Below are 25,395 nucleotides of genomic sequence, written 5' to 3' on the forward strand. Positions count from 1 at the left end.
TTCAGTTCTGATCATCACCTAGGAGCTATACCTAAAAAAATCTCATTTTTGCCACCTATGAATCTCTAAATGTGAGATTCCTGTGCCTTATATTCCTGTATAACTATATTGGTAAGAGAAAGGGAAACACTTAGAAGATGTTATCAAGATATGAATCCAAAAGATTCTGCTTTCATTTCTTTCCATGACCAAGCAGGGGACTATATTTGAATGTAGGCAAAAGTTCTCAATTTTATAAATATATGCAAATAAAGCATAATAAGAATTTTTGCAGTTTTATAAACTTTTCTGCTTAGCAAACTCCAGAATATTTCCCCAGTTGAATAGCTAGTATATACTTAGGGACTCAATAATAAAAGCGTGAAAAGAAATGTAATTAAGAAAGCAGATCTGCTTAAACATGAATGCGTACTGTATTCCAAAGCTAAATATAAATGACTTTGGATTGTCTGTTTCCTACTCCTTTCCCATTTGCCCAAAGAATTGTTCTTCATATTTGCAATTCCATGTGACTTACCACTTAAGTAGAGTTTTAAAAACATTATACAATTTAGCTTGCTAATGTTGTTAGTGTAAAATTGCTATAGTTTGAAAGTGGGTAATTCTTAAGCCAATAAAATTTGAAATTGTCATCAGCCTGAATATATGTTAAGTTTTACATATTTTTGTTTTTCTTTATTTTAAATGGCAGCAATTGAAGTTTATGCATACTCCACATCAGTTCCTCCTTCTCAGCAGTCCACCAGCCAAAGAATCCAATTTTAGAGCTGCTAAAAAACTCTTTGGAAGCACCTTTGCGTTTCAGTGAGTAAGGCTTAATGTTATGGGGGTGTGCTCCACCCAGTTTTCCAGAAATGTATGGGGAAGATATCACTGTCTTTCAGTAAATGATCATTCAGCAGATGGTCATTCAATAGATGGTCATTCAGTATCTGGTTATGAAGTCAACTGCATAATTCTTGATTTAGCAATCCAGAACCTTCAGAAGGCATCATGACTTGTTATATCGTGACCACTTTGAAGATAATTAATTTTCTGGTTTTGCTTTTTCCCTTCCGTCTGTTTTTTTAGTGGCTCGCACATTGAAAACTGGCACTCCATCCTGAGGAATGGTCTGGTTGTTGCTTCTAATACACGACTGCAGGTAAATTTTCTGAATGCTTTAACAAGACCTCATTTTTCTTCAGAATTGAGAGTCAGTAAGCAACTCTGATGTTAGGCTTTTACTTGCAAAACAGGAAGCATGTGAGTAAAACATTATATGGAATTTGTAGTAGGCATACTAGAACTGAAGCAGAACTGATCTATACACAATTATTTAAACACAAAATGGATAATACAATGAAAAGGGAAAGTATGGGCACAGTGGCTCACAGCTGTAATCCCAGCACTTTGGGAGGCTGAGGTGAGCAGATCACTTGAGGCCAGGAGTTTGAGACCAGTCTGGCTAAACAAGGCAAAACCCTGTCTCTATTAAAAATCCAAAAAAAAAAAAAAAATTATCTAGGCTTGGTAGCACATGCTTACAGTTGAAGCTAATTGGGAGGCTGAGGCAAGAAAATAATTTGAACCCAGGAGGTGAAAGTGAAGGTGGCAGTGATCTGAGATCGTACCTCAGCCTGGGTGACACAGCGAGACTGTCTCAACAAAAAAAAAAAAAAAAAAAAAAAAAAAAAGAAAAGAGAGTTTAATTCCCTATGATAAAACAATAAAACAAATCACACTTTTAACTTAGGTAGAAAAACATTATGCACAAAGTAAACTCATAGAGGCATTTGTTAATTCAGTGTATATTTCTTGATTACTGGGCCTCAATATGAATGCTTTTGGAGAATAAAATGTAGAAATAAGTGGACTGGATGTTAGAGAGCCATCTAATACCTGCTTTTCCGCCTCCAGGACAGTACTTGGTGTTAGCAGGATATCGTGGCTGTCATCTTCATCTTTATTTATGCTTTTTATCCTGCACATTTCACTTCACTCTCATGCAGCTGAATTTTTTTTCATCTGACAGCATAAGGACTTAAGAAAATGAGATGCTCAACCCAGTCACTTGAGCTAGATCTCATATTACAATGACATTTTAGATGATTCAATTAAATGTTAAGTGTTAAATGCGTTTAGTATTCAATAGTTCATACTAATAGCGTATGAGGGCCCAGAACACAGAGAAAATAAGAAAGAAGTTTAGTTGTCTGAGTATAGTTTCTTAGACCAGTTGAAGGGTTTCGGTTAATGAAACTTATATAACTTCAAAAATGTAACAAAGGATAAGAGCAGGATGACAAGTGTTACTTAATGAAAATCTGAGCAGGACGCTTTGTTTATACACTAATATATAAATCCTAATCAGAATGTGTTACTGTGTCTTTCAGACCAAGTTTAATTTCTAAAATTTTAGATCCATTAAAATAAAGGCCTGCTAGTGTACTTTATAATAAGTGATTGTCTTTATTACTGATAGGATGGAAAATGTTTATCAAGAATCTTTTTCCTCTAGATATCGTTTTTTCATATATAAACGCTGAGTTTTAAGCACAAGGCTGTTAGTACTGTTTTCAAATTAGACCTTGGAATAGAAGCTCTGTCATTTTTTTCTAAGACTGAATGTTCTGACATGAAACTGATTGCTTTGTCAAATATTAACATTTAAACCATGAACAGACCTCTCTCTCTCTTTCTCTCCTACTCTTCCCATCTTAGCTCCATGGTGCAATGTATGGAAGTGGAATCTATCTTAGTCCAATGTCCAGCATATCATTTGGTTACTCAGGTAATCCTGTATTTCATTTCTAAAGTCAAATTTATTAGATTTTAATTTTCTTATTGTTTATACTCTATGCACAGCTTTCTATTGTGCCTTATTATATATATTTTTATTAAATGTACAATGTCAAGATGAATTTTTAATACTCTCCCTAGTGTACAAGATAGAATATATGTTTTATCAATTTAAAAAAATATTTAATATTTCTTACATTTATTCCTTCCACAAATGAATATTGAGACTGTAGTATATGCAAAGCACTATGTAGGGCCCTGAAAAGTACACATACATAATATCTTTAAGTGTAATTCTATATCATGCTAATTTCTTATCTTTGGATTATTATCCATAAAGAAGCTTTGAACATTATGGAAACATTAGAAGTAGAAAAACACCCTCAAAATCATCTCTCTTGTTAACAACTTTTTGTAAATTTGGTGAGATTGTGGGAAAGAATACTTTGGAATAAATTGAAAGCTTGTGCTGTGCAGGAGCCTGATGAGTTAAAAATGTAGAAAAAAATGATCACCAAATTATTAGCATTAGTTATCCTTGGTGAAATTGGTGATGTTTTCTTCTTTACACTTTAAAAGTTTTTGGAATATTTTACAATGATCAGTATGATTTATATAACAACTAACCTATTCTGGTTTAAATATGAAATAATTATGCTCATTGTATAAATTCAAGCTACATAGAATTTTTGAAGTAGCAGATGAAAATTTTCTCTCCTTTACTACAGCTTCATTGTTCTGCGTATGTTCCTTCACACTTTTAAGTGGTTTTATATACATATAACTGCATATGTAATTAGTTTTGCTTGTGTGCTTCTCCGTGTGTGTGTGTGTGTGTGTGTGTGTGTGTGTGATTACGCGATCACATTACACGTTTTAGGAGATGTCATTCACATGGTGCCTGAATGGTAAGTCTTAATATCCTAGTGTTATAGGAAAGGATAGTAAGAAAGGTCTGATAACTAGGTGAACATTAAAAAGAACTTCCTAATTTATTTACCAAAGTTCATGTTCTTCCAACCATAACAAGTTGTTTCTCAGTGATAGGAAACTTGGAACACTTAAAACCAGATTTATAATTAGAAATACTAAAAGAAAACAGCAACATTGATAAATGGTAAAATGCTGATGAAAAGAAAACTTTAAAAAATTAGAAGGTTGCATGTAAATAAAAAATGAAAAATTAGAAATATATGAAAAATTAAAACATAATTATTCAAGTAACTATTGCTGTTCAACAAAGCACCCTAACCTTAGGGCAAAATAACAGCTTCATTATGCTCATAGATTCTTTGGGTCAGCAATCTGGGATGGGACCTGGCTAAGTGATTCTTTAGCCCCTTGAAGTATCCAATGAATGGCACTCAGTTGATGGATGGGCTGCACTGGCAGGTCTGAGACAGTCTGACTCATATTCAAGAGTTGGGGAATTAGACTCCTTCTCTTGTTAGCAAAGAAATACTGTTGCAGTGATCTCTGAAAATACATATGCCAAAATAACACTAAGAAAATAAATATCAGGAAGTGTAAGATACTGTAGAGATAGGAAATGGAGTAACAAAGAAGAAATCGGTTAAAATCAGACTCTAAATCTTGCTAAAACACTACAAAATAAAAAGCTAAGAAACCAGCTGAAATAAATAAGTACATTCTCAGCATAGATAAAGAAAAAACACAGCAAATCATCAAGTACTGTGATTTTCTGTTTTTTTATACTGGTATATAGACTCCTTCGATGGGTTCATGGAAAGAATTGAGGAAAGGTACAAACCGTGTGAATGGATGTAAAAATTTGTCTGTGTATATGTGCATTTGTCTGGAGAGGGAGTGCATACCTTTCCTCAAATTCCTGAAGGGCTCTTGATCTGAGACAAATGTAAGAATCACTACGGTAAGATGACGTAGCATCTGTAGTTGATTTTAAGGGCTGAAAGGGTAGGGGTAAGAGAACAGGACAGCTTCTCTGCATATATACCCTTTGCTTTTTGGTTAGAAATGCATTTGAAATCCTAAGGCCTTCTCCTCAACCTGTCCCCATCCACCCCAGCACCTTTTTGGAAGACCTGAAAAAGTTGGAAAAATGTACTTCACAAATTTGTAAACAGGCTTTTCCCCCATCTCATTAGGCCATTTGCTGAAACAACCACAAAAATCAACATCTATCTCAACTTCTGATGTAACAGTAGATGAACACTTTCTAGTAAAGTATAGATACAAATCTACATATTCTAAAACATGGGTATTTTAGTTCTGCTTTTCTAAAATATTCACAGTAAGAAATTATGGCATTTACAGAGTAAGCTAAAATTTCTGAATATTACAGAAAAAAGAACATATAATTTGTTTTAATTAGAAGAAATGTTAGATTCTACATAGAATTTAACAACAAATAACAACAGAAAAGTTAACTTGTAATGTAAATATATTTTTCTGACATTGTTCATATTTCCCACCCTTTATTTTCTCCTTCTCCTAGCCAGATAGTAGGAATGACAGTTAGGTTCTAAAAGCCTTTTAAAATCAAGTTTTAATAATTTTTAAACTATATTAATTTTATGCAGAAGAATTTTCTATCCTTGCTTTCAATGCAAAATAATAATAATAATAATAATAATAATAATAATAACAACTTTCCCAGGACTCCAAAACCCACTGATCTTCCACCTCAGGTGCTAAGGGCACAGCCCTTTGTTACTGTCTCTAGCCTGATGTGATCAAACCTTTACCTAGAATGGAACTTTGCATAGTAGGTGGATTGTACTTTGAGCTGCATCAGACAGCTTTGTCCCTAAATTATTATTTTGCTGATGTTTTCAGGGATGAACAAGAAACAGAAGGTGTCAGCCAAGGACGAGCCAGCTTCAAGCAGTAAAAGCAGCAATGCATCACAGGTGTTGTAGTGACTTTAGTGACTGCTTATGATTAGTGAACTGTGGCCTCATTAGCCAGCAGAGCTTGGAAAAATAGGCTTTTTAAATCTGCAAAATTATTTAATGTGGTCATTACTTATAAAGGAATAAAACTCACTTTGAAATGCAATAACTGAATTGCCTCTATACAATAGTTATTCAACACATATGTATTTATCTCCCACTATAGTATCAGAGATACTCCTAGGCAGTATAGTGATGGCCAAAAGTAGACACATATTCCAGTTTTCTTGGAGCCTACATTCTACTGTGGGGTATAAATAAATACAATACATATTTAGGTAGATAGAATGCTAGATATTATGAAGAAAAATAAACCAGGGAAATAAGACATTTAATGCTGTCGGGTGGAAGAGGGACCTGGGATGAATGTTAAAAAGGATGGTCAGGAAAGGATACTCTGAGAAGGTGACATTTGAGTCAAGACCTACAGATGATGAGTACCTGAGCCCTGTGCCTCTCTAGGAGAAAGAACATTCTGGACAGAGAGTAGAATGACCATCAATCTCATGTTGTTTCAGAGAAAACAAGTATATTCTGGGAAAATTAAAAATTCATCTGATAAATAATGTGACTTTAAATTTTTAAAAAAGAGGATAGCTAATCTAATATCTGAAAACGAAAACATCCCAGATTTTCTACATGAGATGTTTCTGAAACCTCTGTAATCTAGTAAATGATGCCATTAAAAAATGGGTTGGTTTTGGAGTAGATGATCTGAAATAATTGATTTTGATGTTGGAAAAGATCATGCAAATTTGGTTTTGTTTACCTTAAAATAGAGGCCAAGCTTTTAGTAAAAATAAATTTGAGTTCTAATTCCATGTTGTGAGATTATTGAACCCTAATTTAGCATTTTTCAGTTCACTCATCTCAGATTTAGTAATGATTATGTACAGAAATTAAATAAAAATAGCTTGATATTAAGAGAGTCCAAGGAAATTGATGCTAGTCTAAATAGGCTTTTTTTTTTTTTTTTTCTTTTCCTGGAGCCACCTCAGTGACTATTACTTTTTGATGATGAACAGTTTTTTTCACTAAGTGTTCCATTCTGACTCTAAGTGTTAATTGTTTTTGGAATTTAGTCACAGAAAAAAGGACAGCAATCCCAATTCCTGCAAAGCCGTAACTTAAAATGCATAGCCTTATGTGAAGGTACGTTGAAAGTTTTACAAACCTCATAGTGTTAGTTCTTAGCTCTTCTATAATTAAGAATATTAGTTTATTTACAGAGTGCTTACAGTGGAATAGGGAAAGCATTATTCCTTGTGATCATCTCAAAGGGCACAAATGCAAAAACGGGTATAGTAGAGATCATAAAGTTTCAAACCAAATTGCAGAATTGGCAAGAATTCAGACAGTGATATATTTTATTTCAGGCAGATGTTTCCAGAATGGTAATTACATCTTTCTGATCAAGTAATGCTTATCTCTTTAGTTAATGTGCTGTCTTCCTCTTAAAGTTGGTATTTGAATATGTGACACAATGAAAAATGTGAAAGATAAACCAAGCACTGAGAAGATAACCTATTAGGTCTTTCTGTTCCTACACTGAAATTATTATATTATTTTGTACTTAGGACAGAAAAATTGATGGGTGATTTGCAAGATCATATACTTTTCTTTATTCTTACTTTAAAATATGACTTTGACTAAAAATTCATTTTTTTCTTCCTGTGTTAGGAGTTTTAGTAGCTACTGTCAACCATCTTTTAAGTTTTCAACACATGGTAGTTATATAGTACATGAACTTGCTGTCTACATAGTTCTTAAGTCAGGACCTGTCAGCTTTTGATAATACTTAAATGAGTTCCTTTTTGTTGTTATACTAGTTGTTATTCAAATTATAAAGTTGTTACATGGCCTTTCACTGTTTTTATCTATATTTCTTCATAGACAGTAAGTTTAAACAATTTTTATGTGTTCATTAGTGCTTATATTTTTGCTTTAGATTTCAAAGAGAAGGGATATATTAAGCCAGAATGGACTAGGATTTCTTTAGAATAAAGTGGTTCTTTAATTTTATCTTCTACTTGCAGTGATCACCTCACCCGACCTGCACAAACATGGAGAGATATGGGTTGTCCCCAATACTGACCATGTCTGCACACGATTCTTTTTCGTGTAAGTGGATGTTCAAATTTGTATATTACTGTCTTTGCCACAAATGGACTAGTGGTGACTGAATTATCATTTGGTCTCTTTAGCTGCCAAAATATAACAGGTAATTGAGTTTAACATCAACTAGTGTTTTTGTTTTATTTTCAGTAAGCCATTAAAAAAATCTAAATAATTTTTAAATGCTGTTAACTTAGAAGAGCTGATGAAAAACAGCTGTTAACTTACAACTAAAAAAACATCTTCTTGGCCGGGCGCAGTGGCCCACTCCTGTAATTCCAGCACTTTGGGAAGCCAAGGGAGGTGGATCACCTAAGGTCAGGAGTTTGAGACCAGCCTGGCTAACATGGTGAAACCCTATCTCTACTAAAAATACAAAAATTAGCTGGGTGTGGTGGTGCATGCCTGTAATCCTAGCTACTGAGGCTGAGGCAGGAGAATCGCTTGAACCTGAGAGATGGAGGTTGCAGTGAGCCAAGATAGTACCACTGCACTCCAGCCTGGGTGACAGAAGGAGAATCTGTCTCAAAAAAAAAAAAAAAAGAAAAACATTATCTCTGTCTCTCTAGCCATCTCTCTGTATGTATATATGTATACATGTGTATAAACTCATGTATACACGCATATACTTTTGTTAATTTTAAAGATTTAGAACTGGGATGAAGAATACAAATAATGGAAAGGTCTGTCCTATAAAAGATTGATCTACATTGCATATAATACAAGCTGGCAATGCAGTACATATCGATGTGGGGATTTTTTTTTTTTTTTTTGGCATGGCTGTATCGTAAGAGTTGCATTAAAATATAAAAGCATTATTTTTCACTCCTAAATAATGGGTTCAATAGACCAGTCTAATTTTCATGCTACCCTTGGCTTCCAACCTTTTCCCATGCTGTTCCCACCTTATCCGTGATCTTGTCACAGAAAGTATTTCAGGGAAGAGTTGAGCATATCTGTTTCGTACTTTATGCAGTCTTAAAAGAAGCTGAAAATTTGAACTGTTAAGATTGCTTCAGTATACTGTATATCCCTAGTAACCTGTGCATTCAGCATTGGATCTGTTGCCTTGTTGACAGACTATTCACAGTGAAACTTAGGAGCTGCCTGGTTTTCTTTTGGATGATTTGAAAACTGTAATGGTTCTTACGATAGATATTTACTGGCTATAGATTTCTTTCTTAACAGTGAGGCAGCAGTGAGTATAGTAGAAGGAGCCGGCTTTTGATCAGATAGTTTGAATCCTGGCTGAATAGTAATTAGTAAGGCGATATTGACTAGTTGTATAACCCATCTAGGCTTCATCAGTAAAATGATAATAGTATACCTGTATCAGTCACAATCCAAACAGGAAACAAATGACCCGTGAAAAATATTTTTGGGTCATCCCCAGTTAGATTATTTACAAGGATATGGTTATAAGGAAACCGCAGTTCCAGTATAGTAACCTGGATCTGTTAGCACGTTATACATTCTGAGGTACAAAAAGACACAGGCAGGAAGCAGTCCTGTTGGGAAGCCCCACTGGCCAAACCCTGCCAGAAGCTAGAGAACAATGGAGCTTATTGAGAAAGTCCTTACAGGTCGGGCTCCTGGGGCAGAATGAAGGCAGAGAAGGACTCCAAGAGGATCCTGGGGGCTCCTAGAGAAGCTATCTGCACACAGTGCCTTTAAAGTTTATTATGAGGATTAATTTAGCACAGGGCAGGTCTTGGCCACTGAAAGGCTTATAAAATATTCTTTTTTTTTGGTCTTTTCTTTCTTAACTGTCTTGTTATCCACTGTTAGATGGTTGGCCTTCCAAAAAGAAACCTTCAGTCACCAAGTTATTTCATTGAGAAATCTTGAGATTTTGGCAGAAAAGTAACTCTAGAGTCCTTTCCTTAGTCTGTCATCTAATCAGTTCATTTACTCCTTCTGTGTCTTGCTAACATTCAAATTAAGCTAAATAAACAACCTTAGATATTTTAATAGGCAGTACCATTTTAAGTATTATTTCTTTTGAACTTTTAGATAAATTATACATAAAGCCTATCTGTAGGGATATACATGTTGCGGGGGGGGTGTTTACTGGAGAAAATAATTTCTGTATTTCATAGGCAAAAATTGAGGATAAATTATATGAAGAAAAGAGAAGTACACTCGGATACTTCCTAAATAATCCAAGGAAAAATTTCATATTATCATATTAAGATCATTTTCATTGCTTTATGAACACAAATTAGATTTCATCCTTTCTGTACCCTCAGGAGAAAACAGACTCATTAAGGAAAATTGATAAATTCAAAACACATCAAAAGGAGAATCTGTTTCATTAATGTACATTCTAATTACAACCATCAGTTTCTTTCTCTATAAAAGATATGATCACAGAGTTCTGCTAGTGGTGAGCCTCCCTAATGCGTGGTAACACCTAGAAGAAGAATAAATAGATGAGAATGAAGATAAGACAAAAACTCAATTTCTATTCTTTTTAATTTTTGTGATACATTATGTGATCCTGGATGTTAGAAACTTTGCCTAATGCCTAGGATATGAGTTAACATGGTTACCTTTTTAAAAAATCTATTATCAAGTAACAATATTGAAAATTAAAATAACTCCCATGCTAATCTGATTCCCACAGTTGAGCCGATAAAACAGTCACGTAGTATGCTAATCACATGTTTTCCAGCAAGTAAGCAGCACAAAATGAGAGAACAATTGGAGGGAAATTTTAGGGAACAGGCTGATGTATCAGAAAAAAATGAAAGTAAAATTTGAAGGAAAATAACAATTTAAAAAAAAAGAAGAAGAGAATTAGAAGTTCAAAAAATTTTTGTTGGAGAATTCCAAAATGAAGAAACTTAATTAAATGTAAGTGCTCCAGGCAAAATGTAATAGTTCAGATGTTATGAACAGATCCAAGCCAATTCCTAGTTTCTAGAAACTGTGAGTAAAACTTGATTACATGACTAACCTTGAAACGCATGTGTACTAACTAGGACATTAAAACCTGTATGTAGAAATTAGGTAGCCATTTTCAAAACAGCTGGAGATGTGAATATAGGAATGAATAAGTGAGGAATGAATGTAGGAATGAAAAAAGTCAAACATTATAACTGTTTGATGAGTATTTGCCCTCGAAAAGCCTGCTAATACCTTAAAATCAATATGCAAATAAGAACCCATTATTTAAATTCCCTTGCCAACATCTCACCTTCTTCAATCTGTGCAGTAACTTTATACATCAAAGAGACTCGAAACCTGAGCTGTAGTTTTCCGCTTCTTTTTCCTTGCTCACCATAGTCATCACTTCCCAAGTTTATCTTTTCACAATTTTGTCCCAATGCCTTTATTCCCATGGATATATTATTCTGTCCCCCCAGAGTATATCAAAGGGTTATTAGTTCTCCCTGCTTCTAATTTCTTCATCACTCTTAGCCTCCTTTGTGCAATGCAAGATTTATTAAACATTACCATTATTACACTAGTGATATACCTCTTTAGTATTCAGAAATTGAAGATAAGCAAAAAAAAAAAAAAAAAAGAAAGAAAATTTTCCATATTATCCCCATTTAGAGTTAACTAGGATTAATCTTTTGGTGTACAACCTACATTCCTATGCGTATAAAATCCTAAGATCATACCATTTGTACCATATTCATCTCCCTAAAGCAGTGTTTTGATTATTCATTGCCCAGACAGGCTGATAGTTAAATAGAAACATGGCATTCTCCAACATATAGAGTCCCTTCTCCCTTACTTCAGTTGCATGCACAAACCACTGATTAAGTGAAATTGTTGTCCAAGCTGTTTCTTAAAAACAACTTGGAGTTATATTTCCCACTATTGTGCCTTTGCTCAGTCAATCCAGATGATTTGACCTTCTTACCACCTAGACCATTAGCCTATTTTTCAAGGCTCATTCAAACATAGTCTTTTCCTTGGCACCTCCCCTGACCTCCCAGTCTGAAATGATTCTGTCTTTTCTCTGAATTCTACTCACCCTATGTTTGGACAGCTCAGGCTGCCTTGTCCTTTTTTTAATTTGTAGAGATGAGGTCTTGGCTGTATTACTCAGATGGGTCTCAAACTCCTGGACTCAAGTGATCCTCCCATCAAGTTGTCAATAATTTCAAAAGTTTTTATTTATGAAATGTCCTGACATACCTAAGAAATTTCCGGGCAGCTAAATTTCATCTATTATCCTAGTTTCTATTATTTTTAAAGCAAATGGTTAATTTTTCAGTAAAATTTTAGTAATCTTTTTGCACTCCTGGGAATATGAGTAATTCTTGTCTCCTTTTAGACGTTTTCATTTTTCATTCTACCAAAACCCAGTCAAATGTATCATCTCCCTAGTGGTATCATTCATATTCTATTTCTTTTAAATTATGTTGTTTTCCAGACATAAAAGAATTTTACTCTTAAATCATAAATAACTGTGACATGTTCTGTATACTCTATTGTAAGAAATGCCCTAATGCCACTATCAACTTATGTATCTAAGCCTTGCCAGTTGCCCAAATTAAACGGATGTTTGATTTTTCTTGATTATTATATATGCACTAAATTTAAAACACCTGAATGCCTTTGGTCAATTTTGTCATTCAACCCACAACTGTTGTGATTCCTTGTGGGTTTCCTAGACTGTAGAAAAATATACATTTTAATACTTTTAAGCATGCTTTCTTTCTCTTTCTCTCTCTTTCTCTCTAGTTCTCACTCTTGCCTTCACTCCCACTTTTGCTCTCTTCTCTCTCTTCCTCTGTGCTCTTTCAGTCTTAAATTATTATCCTTTATTCAAATAATGTGAGTCTCATGTCTTTTCCACTAACTTCTAATGCTTTTTTAAATGTCAGTGTACGTATAATATTTGGGTAGACAAACCCTTCCATCTGACTGAAAAGAGTGATGGGGGAGTGATGGGGCATGACTGGAGAGGAAGTCTGTATTTGAATGATGAAGGAACTCATATTGCCAATAACTTGGATTTTGATTTTGTTCTGTAAGTGATATGGTGGTCATTTTTCTATCACTTTTGCAGGGTGGAGAATAGATCTTGTAGGAGAGATGATGGTGATAAGTGTAGAAACAGAGAGATCAGTTACAATGTTGTAACAACACTCTAGGTCAGTTTGTCTCACCACAAAAAGAAATGTGTTTGACATTGTGACTTAGAAAAAAATAATTCTTTCTACCTGTAGTGAAGTCAGTGTTCGCTATTCTATTCTATTCTATTCTATTCTATTCTATTCTATTCTATTCTCTTAGTCATTTAACATGCTGGTCTGGACAACCTAAATTAATTTCAAAACCCACTAGTTACACACAACCTGCAACTTGAAAACCAATCATTTAGACAAATGACAATGGAGGCCTAAACAAAGATAATGGCGTTAGGTAGAGAGAAAGTTTAAGAAACTGGAAGCAAGATAGCTTGGTAATTAATTGGGTTTAGGCACAAAGAGAGCCAAGAATGACTAAAGGTTTTGTGTTCCTGGATGCCGGTACATCAAATTGAGATATGGATGGAATAAAAAGTAGCAGTCCCAGGGTCAAAAAATAAGGACTTTGAATATACTGAATTTGTGTTATCTGTAGGAAAGTTATATAGAGAGAAAAATTTAAGGATCGAAGGTAGAGTTTTAGGAATTAGCATGTGTGTGATAGTTAAAACTTGGAAGGGGCTGAAATAATTGATTTTGCATGTCGTGAGAAGAGAGAAAACTGAAGTGTGATTCATTTATAAAACCATCATTGAAATGAGAGGCCAAGGAAAAGGATGCAATAAAAGTGATTGAGAATTAATCTTAGTAACAGAGCACTTACTGTCCTGAGAAAATACTTGTAATTGGGCTGTGTACCACATATCCCATTATTTTTCTTAGGGTAATGTTTCACCACGAGGTGTCATTTCCACGTATATGTAAGTTGAAACTTGCTGAGTATATCTAAAACAGCAATAAAAATTAGCCAAATAGACAACCTTGGGTCATTTAGTTAAGAATTTAGACTTGGTACAAATGCAGTTATCACTTGATGGTTAAGCATTGGATTACATAAGGAGCCTAGTTCTCTTTGCTGTATGTCATCTTTTCATTTTCCTATATTGTGCTATTTCAGGAAAAGATAGTGGCTAGTATTAGTCTTTGAGATGCTGTGCTTATATCCCTGGTTATCTGTTTTCAAGTAATTACCACTTTTCTAAAGCTTTTTGTCACTTGTTCGCCTCTGAATATGATCATGAAAGCTTGAAAATTCATTCTTAGGAAATTCTTATTGCCCAAGTAAGTTTATTTGAGAAGAATGAATTACCATCTAAAATGTAATTATTTAGTTTTAAAGAACTTAGTAATTGCTGTTCTTTAATATTATATTTTCCCTTCTACTGCTAAAGTAAACTTAGCAGGCTTGCATTCTTCTGTGAAGTACCAGCATAAATAAGAATATGTTACAGTCAGACTAAATAGTGCAACCAGTGATAAGAAAAAAGATCAGCACTGATTGTGGCTGAATAATTATTAGAAGGCAGGCATGGCAAAGAAGCAGTGGTAGAAAATGAAGTGTCGTCAGTCAGAAAATAAAGAAATGATTGAAGTAGGAGTAGAGTTAAGAAGTCCAGAATCTTAGCAACATAAAGTTGAAGCTGTTATTTTTTTTTTATAGTAGACTTCATAGCAGCTGCTGTGGGAAATGCCTGCAATGCCAAAGACACTGAGAAACTTCTTGCAACTCAGACAGTGCTTTATGAGGGGACAAAAAAAAAAATGCAAGAAGGGAAAATTTAGGCATGACATAGAATGGGCTGTTCTGTGTTTCACAATGAGGACACATTGTTAAATGCACCTGAAAAACAACCGTATAATTTGTTTTTTATTTTCTTGGGCTATATTTTAGGTATCAAATAGCATTTCTAAGCTGTTTTAAATGCTGCCATCTTTTAAAATGTTTTTATATTTTTATGTTTTGTATTTCAGCTATGAAGACGGCCAAGTGGGAGATGCAAATATTAATACACAAGAAGGAGGCATTCACAAAGAGATCCTCCGAGTAATTGGTAATCAAACTGCTACTGGTTAAAGGACCACCATTTAATTAACATGATTTGAAAGCCTTCCTCGGGTTCAAAGCTGGATTTTGAACTGAAGAAGATGATAAAATAATTTATTATTATTATAAACAAAATTAACCCTTTGAATACTGGTTTTTTTTCTTAGTATTTCTAAGTATCTCATTAAATACCTAAAATGGTATAAGATTTATCAATTGTAGGGTTATGGAATCTAGTAATAAAATTTCAACAGCACTTAAACTGAAGTTTGGGTTGCTCACACAATAAACAGATTGAAAAAACTGTTTTGTGCTGATATTTTTGTATTAAACTCTTTAACTAGATATTTGGTATTATATACCGACATTTTAGGTTACCAAAATAGAATTGAGAACATTTTATAATGGCATCTAAATCAATCAGATACTCTGAAATAAGTATACTGTTTGCACATTCTGATGTGCTATATCATTAGTAGTATGGGCATTCTAATGTTTTGGAAGGGATGTTCCCTATTCTTCTATTTTTCTTCATACAAAAACAATTAGGTCTTAGAAGCAGTGCTTTGCCAAAAAGTATGTAATATACACATCTATAGATTCATGCATCAAAATGTGTGGTTGTGAATATATTTGTGTATATTCACACGTATGTTTTGACAAGAAAGATGGCTTAGCTTCACAATTCTATCCTCATTTAATGGAAAGAAGATAATATTTAGTAAGCAATAAATTTGAACATAAACCAAGATATGAGCCAAATTTACTACCATTCATTCACTGAAAATATTTTCAGACAATTTTTCAGTTTGTCTGAAGAAATTCAACTCTTTTAAAATGTTATCTAAAAGTCATAAGTTGGGGAACATACATGGCCTAGTAGACCGAATCTATATTCAAATGATTATGTATTTGAAAGACCTCAGAATTTAAAGAAACCATATATATTTTTTATTTACTACAAGAAAACATTTTACCATTTTATTTATGCCACACCAGCATTTTTGTATTTGTTCATCTAATACCTCTGCTTATTTTTTTCATATTGAGAAAGAACACAAACTTTGATGCTTCTTTTATATTAAAAGACAACAAATAAGTTTATAGAAAACAGTAACACCAGCTCTCAGCATTTCCTTTTCAAGACTCATAATTTCATCAAAATCATTTCTTATTCTTTGAGTCCTAGAGTTCTTATTCATCAAGTTTTAATTGACAGTGTTTATTTTCCCACATGTTGTATTTGGAATAAGGCCATTCATGAAAGCAGTTTAATTAGTGAGTCTGCCACTCTATTCAAACCCTGAATCAAGGCTCTATCTGATTTTAATTTATGTAGAAAAAAAATAAAAATGTGTAGTCATTTGCAAGTATAATGTGATAACTGCTGTGTTTATTTCCTTTGGCATAAAAGGTGAGAAAAAGGTCATACATTTTGTTAAGGGTTGCAGTTTAGGAAGTATTTTCTAATCATTTGTTTTGTTATATTGCAATTAATTGATATGCCACTTATTTCTGTAAGAAAAAGTAGGCTTGAAGTGGCTGGGATATTAATCATTTTGATTGTATCTACTTAAAACGTTGATCTGTTTTGACTTGTGGCTCTGAACTCTGGGCTAGGCTGAGGGATGATAGTAGTGGGGTAGGGCAGAGATACAATATCATATCCAGTGTTTTGTGACCACTTATTTGAAGACTACTGTGGGACATGAGGACCTTGCTTTTTTTTTTTTTTTTTTTTTTTTTTGTCAAGATGCTGCACGTTTCCCAAATCACTTTAACTGTGTTTTTAAAACATTTTTAAGCAACAGAATTATTTTTTTGAAATTAGTCTATACATTAGACAGTCTGTACATGACAAACATGAAGATCTAATACCACGATTTGGGAGACAGAATCTTGGAACTCCACCTTTTTGGCCACTAGGACCACTGAGGCACCTCCAATAAGCTCTGTAGAGTGCCTCCAGCATAATTTAAAAGCCACTGACCTAATCCATTATGGTTTTACTTAACATTTGAGTGATCTGTAAAGAATATAGTATTGGAGTCTGAACTGGAAGGGTAACTTGCAGGACTCAAGAAAGACTGTTTAAGGAAAATTGGCATAATAAAAACTGTTCCTGCTGACTTAAGAATAAGAGTAGGTTCACCTCTCTGAGGAAGTAGTTGATAGTTTAATGCTAGGCATCTTTTATGATAAAGTAAGATATCTTGTTATGACGGTTAATTGAGTTGTATCATGATGCAAAATGACAGATATTGTTTCAAACAATTGTCTCAGAACTTTGTAAGCAAATATTCTAAGGAGAATCAATCTTATTTTTTAATTGAACTTTTTGAAATTGGGGATACTATAATAACTGATAGAGATGATTTTCTATATTTCTAAAGAATCTAATTTCAGTTACTACTACTAACATATAAATGTGCTTCCAAAATCCAAGCAGGTCCATACAATTTAGAGACTTGAACACTGTTATCATGCTTCGATTCAGTCATTCGTTAAAATATTATCTATTCACTTATTTGATGATTTCAAACATTTGATATTGTATTGTGTTTTTATAATTATTTGAAATCTGTTCACCGATGCTTTGTAATGGTTTTATTAATTGTGTAGCTGTTGCTACTTAGATAGTAACCCACTAAGCAAAGGCAGTCATTTATTTTCATCCTTGAAGTAGGGAAAGAAAGTTATTAATTTATTAGTTCTACTTTTTCCTACGTTGCTGATTTTGTAAACATTTTACTATGAATAATATGTTCTCTTTCACTGTATTAAAATGAGAAGAAAATGAACATTTGAGAATGGAAAAAAGTAATAATATACACATAATCTAGTGCTATAAAATGCATTATAGTAAGAGACTTTTGGTATCTTCGAGTGCACTATGTTGGAATAAATTTTATACTTGTTGCTCAGTAAATCTCAGTCATATGTTGGGTTTGAAACGTTTTTTTTTAATTTGAAGTTTAATTTTAAAAGTGCCACATTTTAAAAGTTACTGTTAAATACTGTGTAGTATAAAACACCAACCCAAGCTATTGTTAATGCTCTGAATATTTTTCTTTGAAAATTTAACTTTGGAGAAGAAATTCCTTCATTTTTCTCCCCTTTGCTAAAAGAAAGAAAATCTATAATATGTAAAGTCTATGAATCTTTAACTGAAAGAATTTTAGCAGTACTTTGTATAATAAAAATATTTTTAAAACTATAACTTGCCTTAGTGCATGGGGTTTGAGAAAGTTTTAATGAAAAATTCATCATCCTCATTAAAGAGTCTGAATAACTTCATCAGATAGTAATTTAATATGTCACGAAGGGGCCACTCAACATTGGGTCATCTACCATCTAAATAAATATGGATTTCATGGTGGCATTTGAAGCACATTTTGCAAACATTATGATGTTCTATTGTCTTGCTGAATTCTTTATTATAACACTACCTCAAGACAAACGATAGACTGTTGGTAAGGTAAATTGGATTTTCAATGTCAGGAACAAATAAAATTTTGCAAGTAGAAGTCATCAAATAATTCAACAGTAAGACCATACCGGACACAGAGTTGCCAGTTACTTCTGGACAATGTGATCACATGGATATTTCAATCACTGGTAACAATGTCAGGGTTAACACCCAGTGAGTTATCTGAAAGAATTTGGGTTGCAAAATTTAAAATTAATTAGTTTATTTTGAGATTGATTTTCTACATGGGCCAATTTTATGTCCATTATCTAAAGCCACTATCTCCCACTCTAAAGAGGTAAAGGATGAAAACACCCAACTGCTACACTGGAATGGCAGACTGAATATTCAAGCATTTTGGCATTTAATGCCTGCTAAATTTTTGTCTGATTATATATAGATTTGATGTATATTATTGCCCAGTAAATTCTTCCTGGGAATTTTGTATACATTATGAAATATTAGGATAAGTTTTTGTAGGTCAGAAGAATTTCAAGTAGTTTTTAGACAAAACATATCTATGAGTGTGAAAAAAGCTGTGTTGACGAATAGATTACATTACACATTTACCAGGAGGTCAGTAAAAAATAGTGCTTATTTACATAGTCAATATAATTTAATGTTCTAAAAATAGTATCTTTGATCTGCCCAATATTTAATGTATCATTTGAGATTTTTTTAAATGCAGCTACTCCTTTATGTAAACATTAAGATATGCCTATGTTTCTTTAACTTATACAGCCTCTTTACAATAAATTTCTTGATTTTTGTGCACAGAATAGTATTGCAAACTGCTATTTAGCCTTTGGTGCCTTAGAATTATTACAAATATTTAACAATATGTACATAATGTAAATACTGCCAAGAGATCAGTAAGGCCAAATATTTTCTCTATTCACTTTTTATTGCTCTTGCTTTCTATTGCTACTAAAGCCTCTTTTATCCAGCTTTGTAATAGTTCCAACATTGTAGCCAATGTAAATGTTTGCTTTCAATAAATCTGAATTTGTTCAACAAGTACGGTATATGTGGGCAGTATTTTGAAAGCTCAGTTAGGCTTTAGATTCTCCCCTTGATGAATCTTGCTTCTAGGGACTATGTATTTGAAGGTCTCAAGAAACTCTAAAATTGATGTTGCCGAGGGAAAAAAAAAGTCTTTTCAGTATTCCCCATGTACTTTCAATGACTTAAATTGATTGTATGAGTGCCGTTTTAATTTTAAATTCTGTCAAGAAGTATAACATTGAAACAAAAGTTTCTTATATGTTTGTACGTATGTCAGTTTGTAACATCTGCCCATAATATCTAAAGGAGCATTTCAAATGAACTGTCCTGAATTTTCTAAGCATTTTTGACCTGATAAATAATCAGAAAATGGTTTTTAAAGCACCACTTTTTATAAAATACATCTTATTAACTGAATAAGATCTTAGTCCATAAATAAATAGGGTCTTATAAACCCATTAATAGTAAAAATTTATGAGGAGCTTACTGTATATTCTTACAATAAGTAAAATAATTTTTAACTCATGATATATTCATAATTGAGAAGCTTTAGATAGCAAACTTCTTTTGTTAGACTTGATTTCAGTTACTGTAGAAATACTTGGGAATCTAGTATGCATTTTTGACAGTAAATATAAGGACTAGAGAGTATTAGATTTTGTCTTGCCCTTAAGGAACCTCCAATTTTTTTGTGAAAAGAAAGCAGACACATTTGGAAATAATTCTAGAAGAGTACAAGATGAACAATGCGGAATGGAAAAGACAAATGCAAGCAAAACTTGGGGGAAATAACAAACCATTGCATTCACTGAAATGAAAACTACACCCTTAATATCTTGAATCCTTAAATTAGTACTAGTGAGTAATGTTAATATTATTAATTTCCATTTAATCACCAGACACTTCGCAACTCTAAAACAAAATCTAATAATCTCTTGGCCTTACGCTGACTGTCAAGATGCATCCTGGGCTCTTAACAAGTATTTCTAGAGTGATTGGAATCAAGACATGTACTTTGTTGTTGATCATACATATATTAGAAAGCACTTAATTTTTTGCTGATTTTTAAAATTTTTAATGATATTTGTTACTCCTGTGACACTTATCTGTCTCCTTCACGGAAGCTGCTCAGAGCATAGTTCTAACTCTTCAGTTAACTTAATTTACCTTTCCCGGTCCCCCCACTTTGAATGACCACTGGCTAGCCTGATAAAATCACCTGTGTTTTAAAAAACTATACAGGCTGCTTTATTGGAAGGCCAATGTTAAAAGTTACTTAAAGTGTCTGTATTTATTTGGCCTCTATTTCTGTTCCCAACTTCTGGGTCCCTGTTTTTAATTATTTTAAATAACAATGACTTGTAACGTGGATCTAAGAAGACATCTTTTCAAAGATAACCAACATATATATAGTTTAAAAAATCATGTATTCTTCACTTTCAGATAGATAAAAGTTTTGATTAAACAGTTTTTACTTTATATAGCACTTTATAATTTAGAAAGCACTTTCACGTAGATTGTCTTATTTTCTCTTCAAAAATAAGACAATGTGGAATGTACTTAGTAGATATCCTGGTATCATGGATGAGAAGCTAATTCTTTCCGAAGAGGGCACTATGCTCCGAAGCTAGCCTCAGGGATTCTCAGTCTCATCTCTGAGCTTTCTAATAAACCAGGTGTATTACTGCTGAGATCCCAGCTTGACAAAACTCACAGCAAAGGTAAGAATTATAGGAGACTAGTGAGAAGAGTCAATGAAGAGGGAGTGCTGACTGCCTTGAAGAGCTGTGTCAGGGAAGCCTGAAATACCGTTGTATAGGCTGGATGTGATTTTATTCTAGAGAGCTTGGAAGGAAAGAATTCTGCACTTGATGTAATTGGCAATGGAAAAATCATTGTTAGCCCTTGGGTGAGTGACATGAAAGTGGGGTTTTAGAAGCATGTTGGCAGCTGTATGCAGAAAGAATTTCTGAGAGGGAGGCAGAAAGCAAGAAGAGATATTCTATATCTCTTGTAGTAATTCTGACAGGAATTAGAGAAGAAGAACTGAGAAAAAGAATGGATATAAGAAACAGAATATTTAGGAAGAAGCAGTAGGAAATGAATTCCAATTTATAATAATATAAATTGAGAATAATTTCCCCCTTGATTTTTTATTGGAGATCGATTAAGATTCTCTCATAGCATTTAGTATTCCGAGAAGGACTGACTGAATACAAATGACTTGGCTATGCTGGCTGTACACTAAGAAGTCTGAGCACATATTCAGCCATGTGAAGGGAAAGAAGAGAGGAGTATTCTGAATCACATGGAGACATGTTTGAGAACAAACCCCCCCCACACCTGTAAAACCAGTCTTACTAAATACTGAGATCTGTAAGAGAATGGTTGCAGTAGTGCAGGAAATCTCAGGTCTGTTTTAATGTGATTTATTTCCAAGATCTATCGTGTGTGTGTGTGTGGTGTGTGTGTGTGTGTGTGTGTGTATGTGTGTGTGATGTATTTTAGCCTGGGTAACACTTAAACGACTCACCATCCAGGATGATCGCATTGTACTCTTTACACTCCACTTGAAAGACACAACCCACTGTGAATGGCTCCAACTCTGACCCGTAGTCTGAGGACTCTTAAATCTGCAGCTCTTATTTGTATCTTTCCCTTTAGCTTCAAAATTACGTGATCAAATACCTCCAAACAAACATCTCTTCCTGAATGCTCCAAGGACACCTCAAACTCTAACCAATGTCCCCAACCCCCACCATTCTACTCTTCTTGCACTATTATCATTGAACCAATGAATGGCCACACCTTCCACCCTTTTGCCCAAGTGAGAAGATAAATTATCCCTATCCCCTTCCCTTTCACTCAATCCCATCCCCCAATCAATAGCTAAGCCTTGTTAATTTTTCTTGTTGAGTGTCTTGTTGTGTTCGTCAGTCTCGTTCTCTCCTGTGACTTCCTTTGCTAACATTCATGTAGGTTATAGCAATATCCTTCAGGCGACTTTCCTTGATTGAATCCAGTACCCTTTGCCGAGAACAAATTCAGCTAGCACATAGTACATTTATGGTTGATAAAATACTGAATGCCTCTGTATGTTAGTAAATAGACACTACATCCAGTCCCAAATTGCTCAGATGCAGCAACAAAAATGTTAGCTTAACAGACAGAGGAACTTCCTCCTGTACTTTGGCCCCGGCTAAATAGGCTATAACTGGCTCTACCTCCTCCTGACCCTTTGCCCTCTCTTAATGCTGGAGCTAAAGTGATCTTACTGAAATGAAAATCCACTTTTGTAATTTCTTTGCTTAAAATCCTTTCAATATCTCCCAGTTTCTTACTCAGTAAAAATTTCTCACCAAACCTTTCACACATAACCCTTCATGGTCAAGCCCCTGCTTCCTTCTCATCCCTTTCCAGCCTCGTTCTCCACCACCACCTAACACTCAGCATTGAAATTCAACTGAATTCTTGGCAGTTCCAAGAACAGCCCATTGCTTCCCACCTCTCACTTGCTTTTTCTTTCTGCCCCGATCACCATTTCCAATTTATACTTCTTTTGACTCTCAACTTATTCCCAGTCTAGACCAAATGGTCCTTCTAGATCTTTTCCAAGTATCTGGCCATCGTTCATCTATTTCACTCAGCACATAGTGTTGAAAATGTTTATTGATTTGCCTGTTTTTCCCCCGCTGGCTACCCTTCCTCCATGCCACCATACACAGATTATTTTCAGTACTGACAAAATGTTTGGGACTTAAGTGGGTGTACATGTACACAATATTACAAATGTCTATCTGAGAAAAACAGTCTTTGAAAAAAGTGGCATTAAAGCTGAAAATCTTTAGATATGTCTTCTATTGGTACATACTAGATTCATAAATCTAAATAAATACCCATGGTGGGGACATGTTAAGCCAAGGCTATCACTGTTCTAGTCACCATCATCACTATCATCCTGAGCATCATTTCCAGCTCTATCACCTGCAGGAAAATGTAGGAATCTCATAATGTTGGCAACATCTACACTCTCTCTCACTCTTGAAGTATATATTTTCATTTTAACTTTAGATCAAGCAATACCTGGATTGGAAGGTCGCTTTGAGGGCCCAGAATGAAACATAAAACTAGATACTTGCAAATTTATAATTTAATGTCAGTAATTTGCATAACCCAAGGATCATTGCTCTGCTAAATAATTACCTTAAATAATGAGCTTCCCTAACATGCTTGAGTTCATTTACAGGTCATTAACTACATGACATACATGACAAGAAAAAGAGCTACTTAAAGCTATAGTACAATAATATTCATTACCAATAAAAATAAATCAGTGATGGAATTAAGCACATCTATAACTATAAGTCAATGGGAAAATAAAGTTTCTTCCAAAGGAATTGAGTTCTTCTAACATAGTATAAATTGTAACTAACCTGAATTTTATTACACATTTTTCTCTGTCGACATCTAACTTAATTTTTGCAACCCTGTAATTGGGAACATTTCTATTCTTTATGTGTTTCCTGGTTAACTTCTGGGATACATATTTCTTAATAGTTGTAGGCTTACAGCACAGTCAATTTTCTAGTTCTAATAACAGCAGCTCAGGAGTGGAATAGCTTTCCATAGTGTATTATTTGGATTCTTTTTCTTTGAGTTGCTGCCTGTTGCAAATCTACCCATAATTCAAGGTCAAGTTCATGTACTCCTGAGTACATGAATACTTGTACTTTTCTTCTAACCATAAAAGATCTCTCTCTGCTCCAAATACCTGAAACATTTTGTAGTTCTCCTGGAGCACTGATTTATAGCTATCACTATTTCTAGGGGTCTTTTCGTAAAAAAATGCGTTCCTGAACATAACATTCTACCACCACTAACAATTTCTCTCTGTTAATGTTATGCTTAATTCTGTAAGTTTAACCTGTTAAATATTCAGCATTTAACTTTTTAAAACTTTATAATTAAATAGCATTTGACATTTCAGTTAGTAGTGTTGAAGGAAGTGACAGAGTGAGTCCAGACACTGAACTGAAGCCAACCACAGTCTCTTCACTTCTTTGATAATGTCTCCACCAGGATGATTTGTAGGGAGTAACAGGGCAGAGTTACCATTGAGCCCCATACTATAACAATTTAATGAATAACAGATCCACCACTTTTGTTTCATTCTTTCTATGGGAGTTTTCTAAAAATTTTTAGGGTAAAATAGTTTGGTTGTTCATTGGACCTGAGGTAAGATATTAAGTTGCATATTGACACTCAGAAAACATCTGACAAATGCACAGGTTACCTTTTAATATATGGAAGCTTAAAAAATATATGTGTAACCAAACATTAAATTTCATAAGCATATTGATTTTGTTTTATAATTATCTGATGTCATTCATTTATAGAGATCAGATATGCTATTTTAGCTTGCATTTTGTGTTTTTGGAAGAGTGTGCTAGCACATTTTCCCATCAAAATAGCAGTGACAATTTCTTACTATCTTATTTCTGTCCAAGGCACTACCATCCAAAGTCACCAGGTTGGAAACCACTTCCTTGCCTTCCCCATCCACTCAGCCCCCAGGAACTGTCAAGTATCTATCCAGGATACCCCTGATTTCCCTGGACTGGTACAATATTTGTCAGCTGTGATATTTTCCGTTATTTATTCAAAATACTTTTTTTAGTCCATGATATGTACCAAGGTCTAACTAGTGTTCTCTAAAAGTTCATCTTTCAATAAGTAGTTCTTTACTTAAAAAGAATCTTCAGTCTATAAAAAAGTATATATGAGAAGCATTTACAATCCAGTATGATGCATGATATTGTAGGATAGGTACATGGAAGGAAACCTCTCACTGAGCTTTAAAGACCTTGTCAAGGTACTATCCCATGCAATAAATCCTGCAGCTGTCATTGCTATATAGACTACACATCCTTGTATGTAAGCCCTCTATGAAGAAACAAAACTGTTCTCCATCTTTTTTTTAAATGTGTGACAAAATCACTTCATATACCTTTTATTTTCAGTCAAGCCAGGGTTCCCACTAATTGCAAATCTACAAAC

The 25,395-nt window shown here is 33.9% G+C and overlaps 1 protein-coding gene across 6 annotated transcripts in view; it reads left to right on the forward strand.

Moving 5' to 3' along the window:
- The window catches only part of PARP8 (poly(ADP-ribose) polymerase family member 8), a 186,437-nt gene extending 168,353 nt beyond the window's left edge, over positions 1–18,084 (forward strand). For all 6 annotated transcript variants that reach the window (XM_033179537.1, XM_033179538.1, XM_033179533.1 and 3 more), the window contains 7 exons: positions 692–804; positions 1,072–1,144; positions 2,704–2,773; positions 5,599–5,672; positions 6,797–6,866; positions 7,751–7,835; positions 14,792–18,084. In XM_033179537.1, coding sequence (XP_033035428.1) covers positions 692–804; positions 1,072–1,144; positions 2,704–2,773; positions 5,599–5,672; positions 6,797–6,866; positions 7,751–7,835; positions 14,792–14,894 — 588 coding nt within the window. In that variant the 3' untranslated portion in view covers positions 14,895–18,084. The remainder of the gene's footprint in view (positions 1–691; positions 805–1,071; positions 1,145–2,703; positions 2,774–5,598; positions 5,673–6,796; positions 6,867–7,750; positions 7,836–14,791) is intronic.
- The last annotated feature ends 7,311 nt before the right edge of the window (positions 18,085–25,395 follow it).

This window comes from Trachypithecus francoisi, unplaced genomic scaffold, assembly GCF_009764315.1.
Source record: "Trachypithecus francoisi isolate TF-2019V2 unplaced genomic scaffold, Tfra_2.0 Lachesis_group2, whole genome shotgun sequence".
NCBI lineage: Eukaryota > Metazoa > Chordata > Mammalia > Primates > Cercopithecidae > Trachypithecus > Trachypithecus francoisi.